Source organism: Gallus gallus, chromosome 9, assembly GCF_016699485.2.
Source record: "Gallus gallus isolate bGalGal1 chromosome 9, bGalGal1.mat.broiler.GRCg7b, whole genome shotgun sequence".
NCBI classification, from domain to species: Eukaryota; Metazoa; Chordata; class Aves; order Galliformes; family Phasianidae; genus Gallus; species Gallus gallus.
This window is the reverse complement of record NC_052540.1, coordinates 16,000,261-16,020,629: the sequence shown is the minus strand read 5'-3', so window position 1 is coordinate 16,020,629 and position 20,369 is coordinate 16,000,261. Positions and strand designations below refer to the sequence as shown.

General features: G+C 42.9%; 2 protein-coding genes across 29 annotated transcripts in view; one reads left to right on the top strand and one right to left on the bottom strand.

Moving 5' to 3' along the window:
- Positions 1-20,369, bottom strand: part of MCF2L2 (MCF.2 cell line derived transforming sequence-like 2) — a 155,438-nt gene that overhangs the window by 51,163 nt on the left and 83,906 nt on the right. The gene's annotated exons all lie outside the window — the stretch shown is intronic.
- Positions 1,292-19,769, top strand: B3GNT5 (UDP-GlcNAc:betaGal beta-1,3-N-acetylglucosaminyltransferase 5). Of its 13 annotated transcripts, none has more exons than XM_025153375.3 (3): positions 1,292-1,393; positions 3,302-3,356; positions 15,253-18,005. In XM_025153375.3, exon 3 carries the CDS (start codon positions 15,604-15,606, stop codon positions 16,726-16,728), a length of 1,125 nt encoding a protein of 374 aa, XP_025009143.1. In that variant the 5' UTR covers positions 1,292-1,393; positions 3,302-3,356; positions 15,253-15,603; the 3' UTR covers positions 16,729-18,005. The 13 variants fall into 13 exon arrangements, with proteins under 13 accessions (XP_025009143.1, XP_025009142.1, XP_015146904.1 ...); XM_025153374.3 differs by having other exon boundaries at positions 3,302-3,741; XM_040705573.2 differs by lacking the exons at positions 1,292-1,393; positions 3,302-3,356 and adding exons at positions 3,898-4,081; positions 13,141-13,221.

Here is a 20,369-nt window from a genome sequence, read left to right as displayed (position 1 = left end):
AAAGACTACAGCAAGCACTTGAACACCAAAGCTTTTAGCAGCACTCCCTGAGCTACTACTATCTTTGACATCAGTCCACTCCTAAATTTAGCAATTCCCAGACCTAATGGCCATCCAACTTTGCTACTGCTGATTTAGAATAGGACTCTGGCACAGTATTCTCATTCTGAAAATAGCTTCTAATTCTTTACTCAGGGCAGAAGCACTGCCTTGTTCTACCAATGCAATCCAATGATTCCATGACACACTTAGCCATTTCCACGTACAGAGTCATGCACACCGATTAATGAAGCTCCCCAGTCCTTGTTAGATCAATAACTCTACTACTGTGCCTGACCCAGATATTACGACACATGGAATTTAAAGAAATCTTAAGTTTAAATCATGTTCAAATCTGCAGTTGGAAACTGTCATTTGAGGAACAAACATTTTAAGGCAGAGGCCCACAGGTTGCGTATCGCAGGATCTGAGTTTGCAAAGGTGCTGGGACAGCTGGCTGCTGGCATGCTCCACAGATGCATGTAAAGCATAATTCATTCATGTATGGTCAGAAGATGGATGATGAGTTTGGACTATGCTTGGATACTATTTTGCAAGTATAGAGAGCTGCTCCATATACGCCTGACGGCTGAGGCTCTCCCACGTTGTTGAAGTTGATTCTTTTTCATTTAAGTTCTATAAATGCTACCTCAAACTGCAAACTCCACAGCTGGTCATTCACCAAGTTAATTCTATCTTAATACAAGTGTCATGCTATTCATACTTACAGCCTAAACTCAGAGTCACACAGCCATGAAATCTTAGGTCCAGATTGTACACTGGACTTCACTAGATAACATAGCAGGGCACACAGCTTTGTGTGTCCACACTTTGGACATACTAATCCATCCCATGGAACGGATCTACACAGCGAAGGTGGCAGCAGCTGGACCTGAGGCATGTATTCACAACGACCCTGCACAGAACCATTGAGTGGCAGCCTCTGATCCCAACCTTCTAAAACTTTTTTAACACTAAGCAGGCTCCTGTGTTCATTCGTATTTTCTGGACAAGAATGGTTGGAGGGAATTCTTCCCACCTTCCTCGCTCACTGGGAAAGAGCTGAAAGTATATTGTTCAAACCAACAGCAGGAGACAGTAACAGTAGAGCAACACAACACAGATCTGCAGAAATCTCCCTCCTACAAGCCCATTAATATCTTGGCTCCTTTAAATCTTATCAACTCACTGTATATGCTGAAATAGGGGCTGAAGTCTCAACTAGATCTGATATACATACAAGGAACTGTTCAGTCTAAAATTCTGCTTCTGCAAAGCAGTAAAGCCCTTTGCACTCTGAATACTCATGATGACCGGAGCCGGCAGCAGTGCACGTGTGTGATTAACAAACAAGGTAGGTACTTTCTGGAGAAAAATATCAGTGGCTTTTAGACCAACATTCAATAGCTCTGTTCCCTACTTTGGCAGTTTAAATACGCATCCTGTTGTGCATCTCTTTAAGGGATGAGGCCAATATGAACAAGATACGCTGAGGGTGGGATGTTAAAGATTTAATTTGTAATTACGTAAGGGTGATGTTCTAAAAAAAAAAAACCTCCCTTAATAACATTATAGGAGAAAGGGGAGAGGTCAAGCTGTCTGTTTATGGGGTAAGGTGACAAAACAGGAACAAGCAGGAGAGAATGCAAGTAAGCACATTTTTGTTATTATTACTAGAAAATAAAACATATGAAGTGACTCACTCCCCCACTGCAATTTCAGACCAGAAGCAGGCTGAAGTCTGCTCATTTCACTGTCAGAAAGACCTCTTCTAAATTGCCGAAAATTCAGCTCAACCAAGATGGGAAATAAGTGGGCACAAATAAAAGGGTGTTAATCCTTTGAGCAGATGTCAATTTTCAAGAGAAAAGTGGACATAATTTTAAGACAAACTCACTGATGGCAACCAAAGTCCATGTATGGTGTTTATTAGATGGGTGCTTTCCCGTTTGTTCTTTAATTTAAATACCTCTGACTTTGCTTGCTGTGGACCTCATTCTACCAAGTTTGCAACTATGAATCATACCTTCCTATACACACAACTTAAATGTAAACTTTCCCAATTGTGGAAGTGTGTGTGTTTTCTGAAAACTCTGCTATTGAGGCACTGATAATGCAGAAATGTTTGGGCTTTGGTTTTTAAATGTCTTTGGAACATCTGACTTTGGAAAAATCTGAGCTGAGTTCATTTGGCAACCTGACCTCATGCATATCAAAAATACTAAGTTAAAATGGGGTGCTTGTAGTAATACGTGGTTGAAGAACAAGTGAGTCATGTTTGTTTTTAATTATTATTATTAACTGTGGAAGGAAGGATCCAGCTGCTATTTTATTTTTCCCTCTGATTTACCAAATTCAGCCAAAAATGAAAACAGGAAAAACTGGTAACACCAGCCAAGGAATAGTTAACTTCGAGCTTTTTAAACATCTCACATTGAGAATATCTCATTTGGAGAGGGACCGTTTCATCGCTGAATGTTTAAGAAGGATGACATTTAAAGGGAGTAATGAGGGATAAACCTATGAAATAACGTTTATGAACTAGAGGTCAATTAGCAACTATCGTTCTGGTAAGAAAAACGAACGATGTTTTGTTTTTAAGGCTACTTCCACAGTTATTCAAACACTGCTTAGACAGCACGCCAAATTTACACAAACATCTACAAACCCTCCCTGCTAGGGCAAACCATCCATTCCAACAAAGTTCCTTTTGTCTTAGGGCAGAGTCCATCAGATGAAATCTGCAAAGGGTGCTATGAAGTGTCTCTCACACTGAGATATACTGCAGGAGAAAGGGAAGGTCAAGTGGGAAGCTCCTCAGGCCTGAAGCTTCCCCAGACAAAACCTGAATTACAAAGCAACTCATCCTTCGTAGGACTGGAAAAAAAGGCTCTGTTTTTTTATCCTTTCTGCTTTTGTTGGGTGCCCTTGACAACAGTATTCCTGTCTCCCGTTGTCTCTCCCGTGTGTAAAAAGAAAACAATTCCTCACCTCACAAAGACGTTGTCAGATTTATGGCTGTATGCTGACAAAGACACGCTAATGCTCATGATATGCAATAGTTAAATTTCTGCGAACTCAGCGATGAGGTCAGGTATTCAAATCAGTCACGGTCATATCAGAGGACAGAAGTGACACAGTGAGCTTATGTGCAGTATTTATGCTCATTGAGGAACCTCAGATTATCTCCTAAAACATACAGAGCAGCTTCTCAATTCATATTGAATAAGCTTTTTTTAAAGGTAGTTATTCCTCTTTACAGAGGGTTTGCAAAGGACTTTACAGAAGGCACGTTCCTCCCACGCAGCTTCCTCGGGGTAAGCACTCACACCTCGGCTATGGGACGAACCGTAGCACTTCAGTGAAAAGGAACGTTTTGGCCTCCTAAAACCCAAGAGTTTGGAGCAGGGCATCCTCCTTAGGACGATGCACATAAATCACCAGCGGTTGCGGTAAAGGTGGGGGGGAAGCTAAAACCCTTCCTGCTCTGAAGGTTTCCAGCAAAAGCGAGAAATAACGTTTGCTCTGTGCCCTACGAACTAACTAGCCAACAGCCAGCAGTTACACAGCGCCTCACGGTCCCGCAGCAGCAGCAGGCTAAACTTTGCATCGTGACTCCCAATGGAACCCGTAGGACAGGAGGAACTTTTTAGCACTCGGAATACCTTTGCCAGACACCGCGCAGCGGGCACAGCCTGTCCGGTAATAAGGAAGAGGAACCGAACCCCGCATCCCTGAACCCTCAGCACGCGGTGTTTGCGAGCGGCGGGAGGCGCCGGGCGGGAGCTGCGGGGCTCGGCGTGGGGGGAGGAGAGGAGGAGCCCATTGGCTCCCGGGCCGTGGGATCCCATATCCTGCGACTGAATGAGGCAGCCCCAAGAGCGGGCCGGGCGATTCCTCTTCCCCAAGGAAGGAAAGAAGAGAGGGTAGCTGCACTTCGGTGGTGAGAGAACGAAATCCGGGCGGGGCTCCTTTCCCTCCTCGTTTCTGGGCTTATTGGCTGGCGTTTTTAGTCTCGCCTATCTGTAAGGCGACGAGTCGGGTAATTAAAATTCGCGACGAAGTGCTCTTTTCCTACCGCTCTTCTCGTTTTCTGCCTGCTGCGGGGGGCTGCGGGAGCCGGGCTGCTCGGGGGGGGCTGTCTCGCTTTTCCGCGGCTCTGGAATTGCGGTTCCACACTCCAGGCAAACAAGTTTTCCAGCTGCTTTGTTTAAAAGGTTTCGGCTGTGCCCCATTGCCTCATTTACTCCTTAAAGAAGGGCCGTGCCTACATCTTGCTGAAGTCCCCAATTTCAGCGCGTTTCTAATATCTTTTTCGTGTAGCGTTGTAGCATTTTTCACCTCAGTCTCTGATCACTGCGTGGCTGCCGGCTGTATGCTAAAACAAAGCAGAAAACTCGAAAGGCGGCGGTGGTCCTCGCAGGGCTTTTTTCTCCCCCTGTGCCGCGCGGGGACGCCCGCAGCCTCCCGAGCGGTGAGGGAGCGCGGCCCATTCAAAGCGGAGCAGCTTCCTCTCGTCCCAGGAGCCCCTCTCGCTTTCCTTTTTTTCTCCAATTCGTTATTGCTTCTCGAAAAGTTGTTTGTTTTTTCTGTTTCGGTGGGTTTTCTTTTTTTCCCCTTTTTCCCTCCCCGCCGTTCCCACACAAGAAACTCGTAGATCCGGCTGGGAGTTCCTCCGCTCTGCTCCGCGTTGCAACACGGGGCCGCGGGGGCTGGGGCAGCCCTGCCCTCCTGGCGTCGGCGGCGCCCCAGCGTGTGCCGGAGCTACGTGGCCGCGGCATTCCCTACGCTTTTGCGGGGGAATCTGCAGAAGAAATCGCCTTGAGAGGATGCTTTAAGCGTGAGGGAGAGATGGTGAACGCGTTCAGAAAGTGCATTTCGCTTTGCCAGTCTGTGAAGCTCAAAAAGCCTCTTCTGGCCGCGTTCCTGACCGGGCGGCGGGCTCGGGCGGAGGCAGGGCTCCTTTGTTCGCCGGCCGCGTGGCTGGGAGCGGCTGCGCTGTCCGCGGAGCTCCGAGCACCGCGGGGGCTCCGGGCGGGGATGGGTGCTCGGGCTGCAGCGCGGCCGGAGAGTCGGGCGGCGGGCTGGACGAAACGGGTGGTCACAGCGGCTCGCCCTCACTGCGGGGGTCGTAGGAAACACCGGAGCGTGTTGGGAAAAATCTGCTTTGTTAGTTTCTTCTGAGAATGCGGGAGTCCCTCTCGGGACACGAGACTGGCTCGGGTCCAAAGCAGTCAACCACATTACAAGCAAGGTGATGATAGAAGCCTAAGAGCCTATTTTGGCCATGCAAAGCTGTGAGAAGTTGGAATGTGTTGCTGTTCCGTGCTGGAGCATCCTCAACTATCGTCTGCTGAGGTGTATGCCTTAGGGTATCTTAGCAGTAGTGTGAGAGCAGCAGTTGGAAAGGGAGAAGGATGAGATTAGAAAACGGATAAATGAACTGGGAGGTGAAAAAGAGAAAATGATTGTCTTTACGGCAATACAAATGCTAGCTTGCTTTCTTTGTTGAACAGAGCAGGAGACATTAAATTGCAGTCAGTAACAGCTGTGGAATACTCCAGCAGTGTATCCAGAAGGTGGATGGCAGAGCAGGGTGGTTTTTCTGGGGGTTACAGGTTGGTAGTTCTGCACAGAATTAGATTCCTGGAAGCCCACTGTCTGATGCACAAAGAACACGATCTCAATGCGAATGCCAGCTCTTTCACTGGTGAGGTTTTGTGCTTTTTTTCCTGCTGTGAAACTTGACAGCAGTATCTGCTCACTATTCTCTTCCATTAAGTGAATCACAACTGTGTCGCTTGCTGCTTTCTTTGGGATCATAAACTGAGAAGCAAAGCAGGAGCTGGGATAGTCCCTGACATCTGGCCAAACTGGAGTAGCAAGTACTGAGACTGGAGATGGTAGTTCACCTACAGACTGCGGAGCAGAATGTGGGAAATCCTGCAAGTCATCACTTATCTGAAATGCTGGTGGCTTATGTATTCCCTGATTCAGTGTTAACACCTTCGCCTGCAGTGTTACGAAGTCTAGAATATACTAAGCACTGCCTTGTCTCCCTGGGTTGTCAGTCTATGCCTGAAGAATTGTTTGGGTAATCCTTTAGTTTGAAGATGTTACTTACTAACAGTGCCTGTGTGGACACAAGTTCTGAAGGGTTTTTGCTGGGAAAACTGGTTCTGTTGCTGCTGCAGTAGGTCTGTTGGGTCTTGGAAGTGGCAGTGATGGATTAGTGTTGCGCTAGCTTGGCCTTCCATATGGCTTGCAGAGTACGTTAAGATACCTCCCCAAAACACTGGGTGTCTGGAGTAAGGTTAAGGTATGCTGAATGGTTGTTCAGCAGACTGCGGTATTAGTTAACCTTTAAAATCTGGTGTCAAGCAGTGTGATCCACCTCTGTCAGGCTGGCCAGAGGTAACACTGGTACAGGAAACACTGTATATTTGGAATCTTAGCAACATTCAGGAAAGCCTGGCTCAGATCCTGACAGAAGGTTTGTTTAAGTAGCACCAGACTGTGCATTTTTAAGTCTTTGTGTCTAAAATAATACTTGTGGACATGTGGGAGACCTCCCTTCTTTCATAAGTTTCACAAATAGTACATTTACTCTTGGTGGTAAAGTGGGTATGCTATAGAAGGATCTTTGAAAGGTTACTCTAGACCTAAATTGTACGGTCAATGGGGAAACGATCACAACACACAGAAAAAGGATAAAGCAACCCTTCGGCTGTCAAACTGCATCTTTTTAGAATGAACCTGTACCAATCCTGAAATTTAACTGCTGCTTGAGTGGTTGTGTAGTATGACCCTCAACATAAATAAAGCTGTGGGTTGGAGATGCTGCTAGGTGCCCAGGGTGCTTAAGCAGATGGGACAGATGGCCTTGAAAGAAAAGAACGTTGTAAGGGAAAGCAACAAAGTTTGAAGGGCTGTTGAAGAAACTGGTCTACGTTTTGCTAATGCGGACTGTCAAAGTTCTTAGTTTATAGCACAGAACAAATTTTGCTTGCTTTGAATCAGCTTCGTGAGGTTCAGCTTGACTATGTGGTATCATCTACGTAGCACTGATGTAGTTTTAAACTTGAATAAAAACTGTTAAGTCACTCAAAACTACCAGGAGTGCTGCCATGCCCTTAAGGTGCACTCTCCTCTTTCAGGTGCAGGAAGTCAGTTTGTTCAGATTCCCAAACAACTTCTGGAACAACTTTGTCAACACAGATTGTTTGTTTTTATTGTTGGGAGCTGTTTTGGGTCATACCAGCTGAGGAAGGTATTTTACCTGGTTCTCTCCTTTAGAGAAGAATTTAAATACAACTTTATTTGCCTCAGATCACTAATGTGTTAAGTCTCTGCTCATTTTTACTGTTGTATCCTTTAACTTTAAAGTTCTTCCATTTGCTTTTCTGGTAAGACCGGAAGTGGTTTGTGCTGAATGAAGTAGAACACCCTTTTTTTCCTCAGAGCAGGAAATGTACAGTTTTTCTTGTCCTGCTTTTTCTTTTCTTTTTTTTTTTTTTAACTGTTAGTCATATATTCGGGGTTCCCCTTGCTGCGGCTGGCTCTTTCATGACCTACAAATGGATGGATGGATTTTTCTTCTACTCAAACTGGTTAACTAAAGAAAGTCTAGGCTTTCACATTGCACTTGCCGCTTATGCTGGGCTATGTAACACTGCATGTCTTATTGTTAAGATGAGACAAAGTGCTTTTCTAACTCTCCTTCTCAACTTCCTTGACTTCCCAATAAAATATTTGTTCTGCACGCTTCCAGTAGAAAACCTTCATAGTGTGTTAGCCATGGGGGTAGCAAAAGTGCCAAAGTTGTGACTAAGCTTTTCTGAGTGTGTCAGCTTTGCCTGTCTCAGCCCTGAGTGGAGCGCTGTGGTAACTGGAGGTACTGACTTTCTATTGCATTGTTCTCAAAGTTCAAGTTTTTAGAATGATCAGACTTCTTCAATGGATTACCGTTTTTGTTGTTTTTTTTTCCTTTTTGTTAAGTTCACCCCTGTGAGTATTCTATGCGTTTTGACCCTGAAAATGAAGATGCATTCAGAGTGTGAAGCTGAACTGGAGCACAGAGTAGGGTGTTGCTTGAGGAAGAGGAGATAGACTGGGAAGCAGATGAAAGAATACTTGTTCTGAAGTTACATTTTAAAACCTGGAATTATTACTGCAAATTCTAGCGTGGTTTAGAAAGGGCCATGATATTATATCATTAGCCTTCTGGGTCAATGAGCCCTTCTTAAATCTTCAAATTCCCTTTACTTTTAAATATTTTGCCTGGCAATAATACTTAGAGTGAGGCCCCTTAGAAAGACAGCCAGTTATCTCAGTAAAGCGAGGGTTAAATTTGGCAGTTAGAAGAACAAGTTTGCTTCATGTAGTTAAGCTTAACCTTTGAGTATGGCCTATAGACTGGAATAGATATTGTGAAGAAAATAAGCAGAAAATAACATACTACAAATAACTAGAAGCCATCCTTTCTGCTGCCTGCTTTAAATATTGATTTAGGTGGGGCTGAGTTGTGGCTCTTAGACTTCCTAATCTACTGTAAAACAGGTATGGGGGGGTGGAATTTTGCACATTTTGAAATGTGCACAGTGCTTATGGCTATTAAGCAGGTGAAGTGGCAGTTTATGTATTTCCTGTATTTTTTGTCTTTCCTTTCTGCTATTTATTTTTTTCTTTCTTGGTGAAGAAACAACAGCCTGTATGCATATGCTTTTGTGCTCCTTGTAGAATGAAAAGATGTTTCTTCATTAATCACTGGAAGTAGCAGCTCTGATCCTCAATGTATTGGTACTTATCAAAAGCCCTCGTCTTGGATGCTACACCTGAGAATGTAAATGCATCTGGGTTTTTTTGTTTACTGTACAGATCAGGGATACATAAACACAGTTCTGTGCAAGTTCTTTTGCTATTTAAGCCCTTATCATTTCTGCTTACTTCTGTCTTAGTACATAGGAGCTGAAAGGAATGTGCACTGATCTGCCACATCATTAAATACCAGTGCTGAAAGTGAGTTTACATAAAAGCAGACTGCTGCCTAGTGTAGCATTAGAGCTCATCACTGCCATCTGCCAAAACACGTGATGGGTTGTGGAATAGGTACCATTACGGTCTTTGTAGGTACAGCCCATGTCTCAGAACTGTGATTTGCCTTCATAGAAATTAAGTATGTACTTGATCAGCCTTCTCAGAAAATGAGGGCATGCAGCCTCCATTGTGTCACTGCTAGACTCTGAAACTTTAATCACAGGCAACGCAAAGAACCATCTCTTTTCACCCAGTCTGCTGCACAAAAGCATAGGACTTCATGTTGGTACTTGCATATTTCATGCAAAATCCCATGGACCAAAACATTTGTATTTTGTAGGCCTTTATTCTGGAAAATAGAACTCCTGTCTAGCTTGTCTGGGGAAGTTTGTGTGCTATAGCAGGTTAAAGCTACTGAAAACTGCATTGGTGTAGTCTGGTACTTCAAAGGAGTGGTCTTACGCATCTCATGCTAGCTGCGTAAGTAGTTGTTCTGGGAAACTTCTGCTGAAAACCGCTTGAGAAGAGGTGCAAACCTCTAAAACCTCTATCTAGCTTCTGGAAGATGCCTCCACCTAGATTTGTCTGTAGCAGCTGGAAAGCTTGCAGCTCCACTTTTAAGGAAACAAATATCCTATCTACCTTCTCCTTTCTACCTAGTTGGTGTTGCAAGTGCAAAATGTCTGCAGAAACTAAACCTCTGCTGTTTCCTAGCAGTCTTGTCATTTACAACCTGTTCTGCTTCCAACCATGAACAAGCTGAAATGTGTTACTTAGCTGCCATCTAATGCTTTGCTGTCCTTTGAATTTCTCTGCCAACGAACACATAAAAGCACTGTATATCAAGTGAGAAGCACCAAGTGGTTGCAGCTTTCAATATCTGTCACTTTTCTACGTGCTACTGTAGGCTTTTCATGACATGAAGTTTCCCAAGAGATACTGCTGTAATTCAGTGCTTTTTTTCTAATAGAGGGTCCCTTCTTGACAGGGCAACCACAGAATCATTTAAGAAGTTCAAGCTTAGGAAGATGTTGATGCCCAGCTTCTGAAAATCAGGTCTGTGTTCAACCCGAGAGGGTCTCAGTGCACACACCAGCATTTTAGAATGCTGATTCTACTGTGCCAGGAAATTGAACCCTCACTACAAATTGCAGGCAAACTGTGAAATGTGCGGCCAAAGCTGGCATGTGGAATTGCAGGTGATGGGCTAAATGGTCTTGAAACCAGGCTTCAGTCATTCCTTCACTTACGTTTCTTACTTACACAAAATTGATCAGCTGTCTTTCTATCCTTTTCATACATCTTTCTTGCACTAGACTGATTCTTCTTAATTGTTGCCTTGTTGAACTTTTTCCTTAAATGTCTGACTTCCATATCTCATGAGTTTTGTATGGAACAAGGTGTAGCATCAAAAGTATTGGTTACTTGAAATTTTCATTGCAGAATGTGTGCACGTGTTTTCTTTCAATGCAAGAGGTTATGAGCTATGTAGGAAGGAAGGATCAACAAGTACCTTCCTGCTTTTTTTTGTTGTTTGTTTTTTCCTTAACACAGACATCTGTCACTATGGTAGGAAATCCTAGGAGTATCAGGGGTGTGATTTGTTTCTGTTTTGTTATCTTACTTGGTATAGCCCATATGAGGAACTTGAAGGTCTGTTTCAACTGAACTTCTTGGTATATGAGCTCTTCAAATGCTATGGAATGAAGGAGGACATAGGCCAGGGTTGTGATGACAAATTACCTGACTTGTGAAGACATGCCAGTGACAGGAAAAAATGATGAGAGGAAATGGAATTGTATGATCTTGTAGCTAAAGCTGTGAGCGGCAAAGCCAGTTCAGGCCTTGCCTCCATTAATTTAGGCACGTACCCTCTTACCACCTTAGATAATAGGAGGGAGGGAAAATTTTTAAGCCATCAGAACACAGTTACGTGCTTATTTGATGTGCTAACTTAAGGCTAGGTTTTCTTTGGTCCTCTGGTGTGAGCAGTGTATAACTAAATGCTGCTGGAGAGAAGGAGTTCAATTTCATACAGATTACAACAATTTAAATCACTCAAAAACAAAATGCTTCAAAAGTTTTAAATTCTGCCTAACAATCAGAATGCTCAAATGTGCCGAACGTTGTGTTCTTTGAACTTTGTAGCTGCTGCCTAAACAGATTCTGAAAGCATGCTCTTCTCAACATCATCTCAGTGATAAACTAGGCTTGACAAGTCTATTGGAACTGAAGTGCTAATCTTAATTGCAGCACTCTGGCTTTTGCCACCTTTTGTTATACACGTTCCTAAAGAGCTGGGGAAGTGGTGCTGCAGCTGAGGTCCCAGTGACTGAAGTATTCCAGCAGAATGAAGCACCTCTGCAATGGTAAACTAGGATTATCCAGCAAGGTGATCTGAAGTAATTTACGCGCCAAGGCTGTCCTGCTCAGTCCAAAAGCCTGTCCTAGGGGCTTCTAGTTCTCCATAGTAACAGTAAAGCCTGGAAGTAGCCTTAGGTAAAACTGAAAGCTTTAGAAACAATGGATGTGGTACTTAGTTCTGCAGAACAAGTCCCCTGAGCCCTGTTGTAAACTGAAGTTAGCTCCTCGATGCAGCCTGACCTAAATCAACCGCCTGTGGCCGCTTTGCACACTCTTGCAATGAGTGTTCCCTCTGGGATCCTTCCTGTGAATGTTTCATGTCTGAGATGGCTGTATCTTTACTTTCTTGTCTCCTCACTGGGCTTTCAAAAACTTGTTTTACTTCTATCCTGAAATTAACTTCATACTAACTTTCTCAAATACTGAATTCTGTGGACACTTAAGATAGCTCCCTACAGATCTGCTTTCCACAGTGGTCACTCCACAAATTATCATGAAGACTTCCTATTGCATAACACTTTCCTGGGATGAAAGCAGAACTAGCATATTAATTGAATGCGAGGTACAGAATTGTAAACAGTTGCTACTTTCAAATGACACAGTTGTATTTATGATAATGCCAGTAGGTTAAATAAGCAAACCCCTCTGGGAAGAGTAGGATTGCTGCAGGGTGGAAAAAGCTTTTAGTGCCTGCAACTGGGGGAAGACCACACAGAGCTCTGACTTTTATTTTTGTTGTCACATCTATCTGAAGGGAAGGTGGCCACAGGAAGTATATTGGAGCTTGGTTTTCCCAGTCTCTCTGCAATCTAGAAGTACATCTAAAAGCTTCCGAGTCACAAATAAGAAAATGCACACCAAGAGGCAAAAACACCTTAATTGTCAGGAAAAAAAAAATGACTGCCAAGCATAATTTTATCTGTCCTGCTGGTTCCTCTTGCTAGGAAGAAAATTGCTTCGTGTATTGTTGGTTTGTTTTTCTCCCTTCAGAATTAAGAGAATCCATTGGCAGTAAATAGCTTCTCTGAGGTACAGGTTGAGTCACTTGTTAAGAGGAGGAGGGCATGACTAACTCCAAAGGATTGGTACTGAAAACGGCTGTGAAGTTCATGCACTGAAGGAGATTCTTTGGCATTATCACTTCTACAAGTCTCTGGGCTTTTCCTGTTTGTTTGGGTTTGGTTTATTTTTTGGGGTTTTTTTTTTTTTTTTGAGGATGACAGGGTATCAGAGGAGGGAAGCCTCTTTAAACCTTACTAGCACTACTTAACTATAATTGCATTTGCATGTAATCTGAGGAGGATTCTGAAGAAATTCTCTACTAAATGCTGATTTAATTCCCCTGACTTAGATTAAATGAGACTAGGCTTAAAACCTTTTAGTCAGATATTTGTTTTTAAGGCTTGGTTTTTTTTCCTGCTTGCTTTTTTTTTTTTTTTTTTTCCTTTAAGGAAAAACTAGTTTTCTGCCCAGCTCCTCTGACCGAGAGGATACTAGAGAGCAGGAAATGTCATCTATGCTCATCTTGTCTCCTCACAACTGCTCCATAATTAAAGCTATTTGCACAGGGATTTCTGTGGGGATTTTTTATTTCTGTTGGGTGTAGCAATACCTGTCACATAGGTCAGTCTACCTACCAGTCTCAAGTTAAACCCACCGCTCTGTGGTGTTGACTGTTCTCTCCTTGCTTGTTTTTACCAGGTGACACAAGCAACTGTAGAATTTTGCTAAAACGTTATCAAAGTACACTCCATAAAGGTTGTGCTTGGTGATTAGTATATGGTAAGTTTCCAGGAATGTGCCAAGTAAGTGCAGGTACTTTGCCTTGTGCTGACTCATTAAGAAGTCACAGCTGCTTTTAAGCTATTCTGATGGCACCAGGCAACCTGACCAGTTAGACTGTCACCATTTTTTTTTTCCCCTCCCATCTCTGCCGATGACTGCATATTGCCAAAAGCTTTACAGTGCAATCTTCATTCTTCCATTTCTATGACATCTGCTCTGTAAGTCAGCAACCTGATGCACCTTTTGTAAACTTAACTGGGTGAGGCAATGCTGCAGCGTTTGCGTTAACTGGCCAATCTCATGCAGTGTACAGATTTGTGACGAGGAGCACCAACAAGCATGCAGGATAGAGGGGGAAACTAAAACTGATCTTCATTTTCAGAAAATAGTAGATATTTTTAGTCCTGCTCCCCCCAGAGGTGCTGTCAAATGCCTGGATTTCTGTAGCGCTCCTGCTTCTTGCCTACATCCCCATGCTTCATCTGAAACAACAACAATCTTTGCAGTAATGTTCTGTTATAAAGTTGCTGAGTTTATAACTCTGGGGTGCATTGTTTAAGATAATGTTTCCAAAAATTCAATGGATTTAAACGAATACTATAAAAAGTGCTGACTGACTGATTGTTACACAGCAGACTGCCCATACAGCTTTTCTGTTATGCGTTACAATCTGCAAGCCTCAATGTACCAATCCATGGCTCCGTTTTGAGCTGTCAGCTCTCCTCCCTGCGCTGGTTACTACAGCACAGAAATGCACCAAGTTCTGCCATTGCCATCAAGTTCCTTGCTTTCTCCTAATGCTGGCTAGTTGCAAGACCTCAAGTAGGTAAAATAATCTTTCCAAGTGCTTGTGTTGCATTTAACTTCTAATATAACGGCAGGAGCTCCCGTTCTTTGCTTTGGAGGCTGTTTGCCTGCAGTAAGTGCTTAATGAGTGGGGTGCTGTTCCTTGGTGTGTGCTAGTGCTGCACTTCTGGCTCTGCTGAGAGCTCATGTGGTGTTCTTACAGGGTGTGCAGGTAGCTGCTCCTTTGGGCTGTTGTGTAGAGAGACTAAGCTCTGGGTACAGGAACAGAATGTTGGGTCTTGCATGGGGTGAAGGCTTTGGTGGCTTTGTTTTTGATTCTTCCTCAAAACCTGAGCTGGTGGCACAGAGGAAGCCCTGCAAGAGCCCTGTCTGTGGTGCAGTGGCAGCTGCGAAGTGCCTAGCTGAGGGGCTTGCAGCTCTGGCTGGTGCAGCCTGCTGCGTAACCTGCTCTCAATCCGAGACTGGAGTGCAGATAGCTTCTTTCAGCACGGTCGGCCAAAAAGCACAGATCCCAAGCTAACCACGGGGTGTATGTCGGGGGTCACTGGGGCGCGGCTCTTTATGGCCCTTTCTAGTCCTTCTGTGGAAATGAGAGGGCTGCTTACCCTCCCAGGAGCGTGCTCCAGGGCTCGAGCTGGTAGGAGGGCACCCTGTGCCCTGCCCACGGCCGGCGCTGCGCCTGGCGCTTTCCTGCCCTGCCCTCAGAGCGGCCGCGCGGGGTCGGAGGTGCGGCCCTGCCCTTCTCCGCGGCCGTGAGGGGCGTGGTGGGACTGTGCTGAGGCGGTCCCGCCTCTCTCTCGGGCGTAAGGAAAGCAGCCCCGGTCGGCTCCAGGAGCCTGGTCGAAAGAGAAGGTGTGAGGGGAGAGGGGCTGCCTGGGGGACCCGCGGTGAGGGGGGTGAGGGCTGCCCAACGGCTCTGGCCGTTGGTGACGCGGCCACCTGCGCCTGGGAGCCGTTACTGTGGCTGGGAGGGCTTTGCTCTGTGAGAGGCTGCCGGAGACACCCTGAGAGCTTGGACGGTGTGCAGCTTGCCTTCCAGCTTGAAGGATTTGAACGAAATGTTGTCATCTGCTGGTTAATGGCAGATGGTTTTCCTGCTGTCTTCTCCTTCACTAATGTCCCATAGGCTTCGGGCTAACTTCCCTCAGGTTCCTCCCTGACAAAACAACATCAGATGAGGTAAGAGCACCTCGCTAACACTTCTCTCCTTCCCCTTCTTAGGATTTGTCGCGAAGGAAATCAGCACATGAGAAGATCTAATTGGAAACAGTAGCATTCACTTCAAGATGCCACAAAGGGAAGAACTCATCTGCAAGTCATGTCTTTCAGAGCTGTTTGTTCTCTTCCAGTGCAAGAAGAATGTTTTTGAGAAAGATGACTTGTGAAAACCGTGCAGGAGGCTGGGTTTGCAATACTGAGTGAAGGACATCATGCCTTACAGCGGACACTTATCCTGAAGGACTGACACTGTGCTCTCAAAGTAAACTACAAGCACTCGTTATAAACAAAACAAAGAAGACAAAACTAATTCTGATCCTGAACAGGAATAAGAATTACAAGAACTGCATCAGAATGTTTGTTAGTCCCAGAAGAGTCAGAAAATGCCAGTTCTTGCAGATATTTGCCACTTGCTTCATACTATGTGTCATGATTTTTTGGGGTCCATTTGATAATCGCTTTGTAAGCCATATGAAGTCCTATTCATACAGATACCTCATAAACAGCTACAATTTTGTGAATGAAAGCCTGTCCATCAGTAGAGATAACGTGGACAGAGTAGCAAGCTACCAGTACTTGATGAACCACAGAGAGAAATGTCAAAAGCAGGATGTCCTTCTCCTGTTGTTTGTGAAGTCTTCTCCTGAGAACCGTCATCGGAGAGATGCAATTCGACAGACTTGGGGTAATGAGAAATATGTTCGTTCTAAACTTAATGCCAACATTAAAACTCTTTTTGCTTTGGGACAACCAACAGATCATTTGCGGCAAAGAGACCTTTATCTGGAAGACCAGAAATACAGTGATTTGATTCAGCAAGACTTCTTGGATACTTTCCACAACCTTACTACTAAATTACTTCTACAGTTCAGCTGGGTAAACGCCTACTGTCCTCATGCCAGGTTTATTATGTCTGCAGATGATGATATATTTATCCATATGCCAAATCTTGTTGCTTATCTCCAAAGTCTAGCACGAATGGGTGTTCAGGATCTCTGGATTGGCCGTGTCCATCGTGGATCCCCTCCCGTAAGAGATAAGACTAGCAAATACTATGTTCCATATGAAATGTACCAGTGGCCCTCTTATCCTGACTACACAGCAGGAGCTGCATATGTAATATCAAGTGATGTAGCAGCTAAAGTATATGAGGCTTCATTGACTCTCAATACCAGTCTTTATATAGATGATGTCTTCATGGGCCTCTGTGCCAACAAAATGGGGATTGTACCACAGTATCATGCCTTTTTTTCTGGGGAAGGAAAGGCTCCATATCATCCCTGCATTTACAACAGAATGATGACATCTCATGGACATGTGGATGACCTTCACTATCTCTGGAAGCAGGCTACCGATCCCAAAGTTAAAAAGCTTTCCTCGGGGCTCTGGAGTAGAATATACTGCAGAATAGTAAATATTATGCTTCTCTGTAAACTGTACTATGAGAATACATATCCTTGTTCAGCTGCATTTTCTTAATACTTGAATATCTGTGTTGAAGATCCACTGAGCCAAAACAGAGCAACAACTTTTTTTGCTGTTTATTCAAAATAGACATAAATGTGAATAGCTGGGTTGGGATTGGGAGGGTGGGATAGCAAATGAAGCAGGGTAGTGGGAGGATGGTGCCAAGTTCTGTTCAGAAACTGTTACTGGATTAGCTCTCCTATTGTACCACAACTTTCTACATTGTAGCCTGCTTTTATTATTTTTTTTTACACTCTTCACAGAATGAGAGTCTGAATTATATGATCATTAAATGAACTGTAGTGGACTTCTAGACTTTGAAATGGTTGTGAAAATATCACTTATTTTGAATTTGTTAGCAAGTCCTAAGGGTTTTTTCTTTTTAAAAGGCTAAGGCATATGATTTTTAACAAGGCTACTGCATGAAAATGAAGTAGACCTTTCAAAACGAGAGGAAAGTAGAACTTGTGACTCAATTTAGTAGTTCAAGGCAATGTAAATTGGTTACATATATTCAGTATTGTTGAATGCTTTGTGGAAAGTATGCCTGGACCTGCACAACTGACAAAGTGCAGGAAATATAGACCTGTTAGTCCTTTTTCTCAAAGCCCCCTCCATCTCTGAAGTAAGGAAACAGTGTCTGAGTGCCCTCTGACTTGCTTCATCTAAGTAGCAAATGAGCTCCCTTTAGATCAGAAGTGAACTGGAAAGGATGAAAATCTATTGTTTATGTCAAAGCTCTGTCTTCTGAAAACTTAAGCTGCATATTCGAACAATCCATTCTTTAATAAGATAATAGACTAAGTGCATTTAAGACCGGTTTTCTTCTAACAGTGGTTCTGTTTTCTCTTGTTCATGGTCCTAAAGGTGAAAAGCAAGTGAAAGTTATAGCTGTGTTCCTTGAGAGTGTTACTTATAGCCAATTTGAAGCAATTAGTTATTTTTAAGAGCAAAGTTTCATGTTTAGCATTTGTTAAATAAGGAAAATGTTTTCTGCACAAAGGTTTGATGTAATGGTGAAGGGTTAGGGAGATGGAGATCCATAGAAACTCAATACACAAAATCAAAATCTCTAAAATATTTCTCAAGTTATTTCCTGAAGAGAAAAGATTGTTTACAAAGTCAGGGTAGTCTTTGCCCCAGATCCCTGTCTCTTGAATAGAGCTACATGTTAATATCACATGCAGGAAGAACTAAGTACCTGTGCATTGTAAATCTAGGTAGTGCTGAAACTCTGGGCATTGAGTTGTATTGTGGTGCCATCTACATCTTGTGTTTGTTTTTTTTTTTTTAAAAAAAAAGAAAACATGGTTCTAAGATGTCTGCAGTCTTTTCTTGTGTAACTTACTAATGGTGTCCTTACAGTCTCACAGGTAACTTGGTTGTGGTAGCTCTCCTTGGAGCAGATACAGGCTATGTAAGGGGCAGTCAGATATTGCTTGTGAACGGATTCAATACTGGAACAAGTTGTACTGTAGGTAGGGTCATAAAACTACTTCTGAAAGATTGAATGAGTCAAGTTTATCAGCACAGCAGTAACATGAATCTTGCAGGGTACCAATGATCTGTCACAGTCTTGGAATATCTGCTGATAATGTACTGCCTATAGGAGCAATGCTCCTTGCTTTCTGAGATGTCTAAAGCTGGCCTTTTCTCCTCTGCCTGAAGTTTCTTGCTGCTGTGTGGAGCAGTGGAGTATTAAATGTCTTCTAACTTCACTTAAAACAGTTGTATGTAGCATGATAGTTTTAAGCTGTAAGTGGTAAGCTGTTTAAATCATTGCTGCTGTTCTGTGAGCTGTGCTGCAGTTTTAATGATTTGAATGGCTAACAGTATAGGCTAGCACAGATTAAAAAAAAAAGTCAGCAAGCTCACTGCTGCCTGTTCCTGAAACTGCCATTTCAGATGGATGGTAAGTAGCTACTACGTTTAAGTGTATATGTAACTTCACAAGTGGTTTTCCAAGAGGAAAATAATAATTCTAACTGGACAAAATGTTAGGTATATATAGATCACAAACTCATCAGTATTAAAATAATTGGACTGCAGCAGCTGTACTCTAGAAAAACAAACCTACTTCATGTTCTTCCCTAAACAAACTGATTACAACCTGAGGATTTTTTTTTAAAGAAAACAAGACAAACCTAGATCTATAACATGCTGGCTCTATGTAGGTGCAGATGGGGGGAATGCACACAGAATGTCATGTTTAGTACTTGAAGGAAAGATTCTTCATCAGATCTCGGACCTGTTGCAGGCCATTTAAATCAGTAAGATGCACAGTAAAATGGCACAACTGGAAATGCCTCCCTCTTCACTTCTGGGCAAAGAGGGTCTTGAAATTTATATACAACCAAAGTCTTCTACTAAGATTACAATTTTTCTAGTGTAACTATGCATTAGGATTTGTTTTCACTCATACAAGCAAAGTTAAAGTTGTAAGTATCTTAGACTTCTATAGTGACCTAGGTAATATCTAAAACACTACTTAAATGTAGCTTGCTGTTATTTGAAACTCACTTTTGACATTGAAATATGTTGTTTTGTGGTTAATTTAAATTTTGTGTGGGTTGTTTCTTAAAAGGGCCTTGGTGTTTGTAGTTTGCATTTTTGTTTGCTGCAGCAAAAAAGAAAGCTGCTTATGAATAAAAAGAAAAGTATGAATGCACTGCTTTCAAAAAACAACAACAACAATAAACAACTTTCTGGTTCTAAACACCAACTCAACATTTGTACACCTTTAACTAGAACCTCTTTTAATAATCATCTTGGTGCTCCAGTGCAGAGCTGTCAGGTTTTACTTCTACAAGCAAAACTGTATCAGCTTGAATGGTCATGCCTCATTAAGAGTTTGACATTGTTGCACAGTGTGTTTAATGCTAAAATTGTTTTTACCTGTTTGTCTGATTTGCATCAATTTCTCTTTGATATTACTAATTTTTATACAAAGTATTCAATATTTATTCTAAAACTTTGCTCTGTACCACAAAAATACAATTGTTTTGTAAGATTTGATTTGAATAAACAGACTTGTTTCTTTTCTTTTTAAAAAAAAGAAATTTCTTGTTGCTTTCTTTGTAACTGACAAGCTTGGCTCTGATGCTTAGATGCTATTCTGAGGACAATGAGGCAGTGTCCTTCCGGGGTGGTGTCTGGGGTTTTTTGTGTTTTGTTTTTGTTGTTGGAGCTTACACTAATCCTCCAAACCTTTTCTGGAACAAAAGGTGAAATGGATGTTCCCAAGAAAGGAGACAATTTAAGAATTTGTTTAGTGGGTTTATGAATCTGAAATTCTACAGAATATTAGAAGCTGAACCTATTCTTAACATGAACTTGCACATTCATGCCTTCTCTTTAGACAATCATTACCTTAGAGGTGTGATTTGAACTTATTTTGGTAGATAACACATTTTGTACCTTCTGAGAACTAGCTGATAGTTTGGTGACCAGTGGTAGTCATAATTTTTATGCCCTACAAAAATACTTTGAGCCTGCTGTAAGTTCAGATAGCAGTAAGTTTCATTTTTGTATGCCTCAGATTTGCATAGCATTACAAACTCATGCTCTTGTATCAAACAACCTAAGTGTATACCTGTGTGAAACAGTGGCATAACGTAAGTAAAAATTATCTCAATTACCCTGAAGAAAACAAA

What these genes read in the sequence shown, in the direction of transcription:
- B3GNT5 (NM_001113761.3), top strand. Translation starts at nt 15,604, where the DNA reads ATGTTTGTTAGTCCCAGAAGAGTCAGAAAATGCCAGTTCTTGCAGATA.